At 48.9% G+C, this 5,845-nt stretch overlaps 1 protein-coding gene across 5 annotated transcripts; it reads left to right on the forward strand.

Moving 5' to 3' along the window:
- Positions 1–4,967, forward strand: LOC1269447 (myoglobin). 5 transcript variants are annotated; one of them, XM_061653023.1, is made up of 4 exons: positions 1–205; positions 3,819–4,114; positions 4,199–4,424; positions 4,503–4,967. In XM_061653023.1, the coding sequence occupies exons 2-4, from the start codon at positions 3,951–3,953 to the stop codon at positions 4,617–4,619; spliced, it is 507 nt and encodes a 168-aa protein (XP_061509007.1). In that variant the 5' UTR covers positions 1–205; positions 3,819–3,950; the 3' UTR covers positions 4,620–4,967. The 5 variants fall into 5 exon arrangements, with proteins under 5 accessions (XP_061509007.1, XP_061509003.1, XP_061509004.1 ...); XM_061653019.1 differs by lacking the exon at positions 1–205 and adding an exon at positions 2,432–2,969; XM_061653020.1 differs by lacking the exon at positions 1–205 and adding an exon at positions 2,511–3,619.
- The last annotated feature ends 878 nt before the right edge of the window (positions 4,968–5,845 follow it).

Below are 5,845 nucleotides of genomic sequence, written 5' to 3' on the forward strand. Positions count from 1 at the left end.
TACCGCCGTAGACAGACACGACATCAACACCAAGCGGAAGTTGGAAAGAATTCAGCCGAGTTTTTGCCTCCAAACGTTCGGCAAACCTTCCCAACTCCCCACATAGTTTGTGCCGTGGCTATAAAACAGCAACGAACGGAGAAGCGAGAAGACATTTTGTAACCGTTCAATGTACCGATAGGAGCTCTGAGTGTGACTCTGAGAAGTAAGTGACTAAATTATGTGTTTTTTTTATGCTGTTACCAAGTCTAAGCGCCAAAACGATAGGAAAGTGTTGTGATGCGGTAGCCCGTTGATTGTCAATGTTGGGTGTGGAGGGTGTGCTCTATTGTTGTTTCCGATTGTCGAAATAGCGAAGCGAATTTGCTTTGCGAAGATAAGGCTGAGTGTTGTGTCTGATGGCATGTGAATAGAAATGAACTTGGACCGCTGCAGATAAAGCAATCAGTTGATGAATGTTGATGATGATGCTCTGTGTCGTGTGTGCGAGTGTTGTGATGTGTTGAGTTGCTTGTGAAGCGGATTTTTTATGTTCCATTCCCAGAAAAGAGGGCCACCTGATGTTGAATTCAATTCGCGTCTCATTAAAATGGGTGCGCATCGGTTTAATAATTGATCAGTAAAGGGCATAATTTAATAATAATTATTGTATTCAGTTCTTCAAATGTATCCAATTACCTTAATTCAACCATTGCAAATGTAATACCGGTGGCATAACTTGGCCCTTGGAATCGTAATTGCTGCAGACGTGTTTCAATGGGCCATTTACAAACTCCACTCCGTTGCATGTGTTGCTTTTAATGGAAGCTAAAAACAAATGAAGATAACGAAATAATTACGATGAAAAGGGGTTTATGTTTAATTTTACACCACCCGGCCTTCATCCCAACCCCAACCACCGTGCAACAGGTCGGGAAGGAAAGTTTGCATACGCTCGCGCAAACCATATGCCCGCCGGGCAAAGGAAGGAAGCAAAGCGGCTCCACACATTTACGCGTCGCGTGGCGTTTTGCGTGGCGCAAACGATTTCAACCCCCCCGGCCGGTCAGTGTGACTGTGAAGTGAAATGTGACGAAGCAAAAGTGAAATGCAAACGGACGGACGGGCACGCACATGGCGGTCGTACACATACAAAAACACAGCCACGGTACGAGCGACCAGGCGTCCGCTTTTCCTTACTTTTTCTCTCTTCAAGCCTTTTTTTGTGTGGCTGTCCCATCATCATCGTCGTGATGCCTTTCATAGTGGCTTGTTCGTGTCGGTGGGTTTTGTTTTTTTTTTCGCTCATCCATGTTGAATGTACCGTACAAGCCTGTGGGGGCCTGTTCAAATGGGCTCACATCATCCCGGACCGCTACGCTACCGCTCTCCAAGCCGAGCGTTCCGTGTTTATGTGCTGTCGGTCGGCAAACAAACAAATGTCTAATTATTTCCTTTCGCCGGGAGCCGGGCAAAAATCGAGTGGAAAAGCATCGCGTGGAGTCGTATGTTTGTGTCGTTAACAATTATCTTCTGGCAGTAGCTTTTTGTTTTTGCTGTGTGTGTTTGTCGTCGTCGACGTCGTTGTCGTGGTCCGATCGTTATCGCAGTCGTCTCTTAGTACATCACACATTCACGTAGGGTCTTAGTGCTCTGCTGGGTGTGTTTTTTGTTGACCGTCTGTCTGTCCCGTTGCGCTGCGTCCGTCGCTCCGTATTAATTAAATAAGACGGAAGCCAAAACAGAGGCGCACATAGTTGGCCTTGCAATAAAAGAGTGTAGGTCGAAGGAGGGTGAAGGGAGGGAGCGAGAAAGCTGAGCAAGCAAGGCGCTTACTTACGCTTGCTTACTTGCACACCAACACAGCGAGAGCGAGCGCGTTTGAACACACCGGGGGGCTCGTCTTTAGCTCGTTGCAAAAGAAATGGGAGGGAAAAAATGGGCAAGCAACAAAAAAAAGAGCAACTCAGTATGTGTGTGTGTGTGTGTGCTCCTTAGCCAAGAAGGCACTTTTCTGCACGATGGAAGTAAATAGCTCTCCGGGTTTCTTTTATGAGCCTTCGCGCACGCTGGCGAATGGGGTGGTGAAAGGTAATTTCTCGTTTATGCCATGTTTTATGCACACTTGCTACGTTATTGCTCGGTGAATGCGTAATGTCCTTACAGGTAGACTGGTGACTTTTGTTTTGTTGCTTCTTTCTATCTAAAAAAATCCAAAATTAGCTTGAAAATAGGATAAATTCTAAAAAAGCTTCCCTTTTATAAGTTGCGGCACTGTCTGTATTGGTACAGAGCTCGGCAAACCGGCACCGTGTGATGATGCTGCGAAACACACAAACAAGAGATCAAACATCACCGGGAGAGTGAAAAGAGAGAGAGAGAGAGAGACCGACTGTTAGAATGTGCAAAAACGACCAAACGGCATGGCAACACTGGCAAACATCGGCGTTAGTGTGCGAGCCACGAGAGCGTACTGGCGTGCGATGGCAACAAGCCGCCACAAGGAACGCGGGCGAGAGAGATAAATACTTTAAATTGAATCAATTTTGGGGCGCGTACCACTACCACCACTACCACGGAAACACACACACACACGTAAATCGCATACACAAACACACAAACGGGTAATAGAGGTATAACGGTGTAATGTAATGGTGTGTTGGCGGGCCCCCCTTTATTACAAGCCCTCAGCCGTAGTAGGCCACGCGTCCACGGCTCCGGTGTGTGTTGGTGTGCTGCCCGAGCGTAGTCGGCCGTGCCGTGCGATGTAGACTGGTGGAGGCCGTGGTAGCTTGTGCGCTTGTGGTTTTGCGGTTTTGTGGCCTCGAGTGAAAAAAGCCCCAAGTGTAGTGTGCAAAAACGGAGGTTGCGGAGGGGAGCCCGGTTCATCGCTTGTAAGAAAAGCAGCGTGGCAGGTTGCGTTTTCCCGACCTGTTGGTGTGCGAACTGTTTGGAGCTGCAGTTTTGACAGTTGTCGCTGGTAGTAGAAGGTGTGTAGCTTGCGTCTAGAGTAATTCCGTCCATTACCCAACTTTGTAGCGCGTGTGTTCTGCCCTTCTGCCCCTGCACTCTTTGCCCCATTCAAGCTTACGAAACTGAAGCGAACGCTCGCGGTAGAAAATTCTGCAACCAACAAGACATTGAGCGTGCTGTGTCTGTGTGTGTGTACGTATAAGAAAGAGCGGAAAATTCGCAAAAATACATAACCCTCAACACCTTCCAGGGGTTCAAACGTCATCCCTCAAGATAGAAAGAGCGAGAGAGAGCGCACACCTCTACTAGAGAGCGAACCTCTGGAGTATCTCCACGAGTGTGTGTTTGTGTGTGTGTGTGTGTGTGGTTCGTTTCTCTCAGCGGGCGAAAAACGAGCGCGAAATGTGACTGCTCCATCAGAAAGCAACAAGTTTTTGCCGAGTTCGGAGGGTTTATGTTTTGATTTTGGCTGCCCAGTTCCTCCTCCCCTCCAGAGTGACAGCTGACGACGCGGGTGTGCCATCGTCTCGGTTTCGCTCCCGGTTTTTTTGTTGCCTTTTTTATGTGTGCGTTATAGGATAGTGTTTGCACAGGCGGTGTTGGTGCTGCTGGAGGGAGTCGGTGTTGGTGGAAGTGTGCATGCGTGCAACCGGAACCGGGAAGGAAGGTACTATCACACACGGTGTTTGTGTGAGTGCGGCGTATTTTGATAGTATTCTGAGTGGACGGGAAGCAGATACTAAGATTGAGGCACTATCCAGGAACTCCAAAAATGTGCTCCAAAAAGTTTTTCAAACAAATCGATTTACCTACCAAGACAGGTTACCATAGCTCATTCGTCCCTGTTTCTCGGTTTTCTATTTAAGGGCCGCCCAAGTAGCGTGTGAGAGAGAGAGTGTGAAGTAACCCGTAAGATAGCACAGCAAAAGAAGCCAAGAATTCCAAGAATTGGTGGAACGGAAACCGCAATCGACGAAACCCCAGTGCAGCAAAACAAAATGTCCGGACCCGGGTCGTTAGTTGGATCGGATGAGGAGGAGCAAACGAATTACCACACACCGGATGAAACCGGCCTAACGAAATCGCAAAAGGTGGCCCTGATCGCGGCCTGGAGCATCGTCAAGAAGGATCTGGTTACGCACGGACGCAACATCTTCGTGATGTAAGGCCAGTCGTAGGCGCTTTCTTTTTTTTTTTGGGAAACGATTTACCTAAACACACTCACCGTTTCGCATCTTCCCGGCAGGTTCTTCGAGGAGTACCCACAGTATCTGGACTACTTTGACTTTGGCGGCGGAAGTGCCGGCGAGCTCGGCGAGAACCGGTCCCTCCATGCGCACGCACTGAACGTGATGAACTTTATCGGCACCCTCATCGACTACGGACTGAACGATCCCGCCCTGCTCAAGTGTAGCCTAGGGAAGCTGGTGCGGAACCATCGGAAGCGTAACGTCACCAAGGAGGATGTCGCGGTAAGTGGGTTATTGGCCCCGTTGCTGGACATCTAGACGCAGCACTTTTGATGGTTTGTCTTTGGGAAATACTTACAGGCCGTCGGTGGAGTTATCATGCGCTACTGCTTGAAGGCGCTCGAGCAGCATAAAACGAAAACGCTCGAGGAAGCGTTCGGCGCGTTCCTGGGGACGGTTGCGGCCGCGTTCGAGTGAGCTCCGAGGTGTTCAGCGTCCTCATCTTTATCTCCATTCCCCACCTCATCATCTCCATCCACATCAGCATCATCAGTCAGTGTATGTTAGAGGCTGCCGCGAACAGAGCAAACAGTAGGATCCGAGCGAGACCGGAAACCCCATTCCGGGGCAGAGATTATCTTGGCTAGCGGTCGGGGTCACGTCCTTTTTAAGCTCTGCTATAACAACCAGAACAAAAAACACACACTCTCTCTCTGTCTCGCTCTCTATTTCTAGCAGAAAACACATTCCTACGTGACGAGTCGTGTGTGTGTGTGAGGCTTTTTATGATCAGAGTAGAATAAAAATTTGAGTATAGTAAACTGATGCTGTTTGTATTGCATTTTATTATTTTGTTAAGATCTGTTAAATATTGCATTGCAATCCAGAATTATAAGACGGAAGACGTTCTCGGTTGGGTAGATAATTAAGAGCGCCTTAGTTTAAACGATAAATGCCCGGTTTATAAAGCTGATTAAGAGCTGGGTGAAGTGGGGCCAATCCCCATTGTTTGGCCCTTTAATTTATCGCCCTTACGCCACGGTGGCAGGTGCAAAAGCAAAGACCACTACCGAGCGCGGTGATCGAACGGGCCAAGTTTAAGTCTAATTGAGTTCAATTAAAAGCAATAAAGAAAAGTTTGTCTAACGCGAGATCGCTGTGCGCGCTGCATGCGCTGCAAAACCAGGAGCGCAAGAAGGGCGCCGTGGTTCGCGAGACAAGGGCGATGATTAATCTTCGCCCGTCTACCTACGTCTACGTCGTGCACTATCGGCCCAAACCGTTGTGTTTAGGGCTGCCCCGTGCTGCTGCATCCGGAAATGCACTCCATCGCCATCCATCGATGCCATTGCTGTGCGCACGGGCCGAAACGGGTCATAAATCGTTCCGCATTGGCTTCGTTCGGCACACGGCGGAACGGGGCCCGGATATCCGGGCACGGTGAAACGAAGCACAGGTGGAGAAGGAGGTGGAGGTTTCGCGGATAATTTACTCCGCTTCGCTAGCCCGGGCTTTCCTAAGCACATCCGGTTGGACACGAACCATGGGGTTTGAGCACAGGAGCACAATATTTTAAGCAAAGAAGCGCTCTATCGTATCAGGTTGTTTTTTCTTTTCTGTGTGTGAAACTTTGGTTTCCCTCCATACGGTCGATGGTTCATCACGTGCATCGGTGCATCGGTTCTATTGTTCGGAAAATGGTT

The sequence above is a fragment of the Anopheles gambiae genome, chromosome 3 (genome assembly GCF_943734735.2).
Source record: "Anopheles gambiae chromosome 3, idAnoGambNW_F1_1, whole genome shotgun sequence".
NCBI lineage: Eukaryota > Metazoa > Arthropoda > Insecta > Diptera > Culicidae > Anopheles > Anopheles gambiae.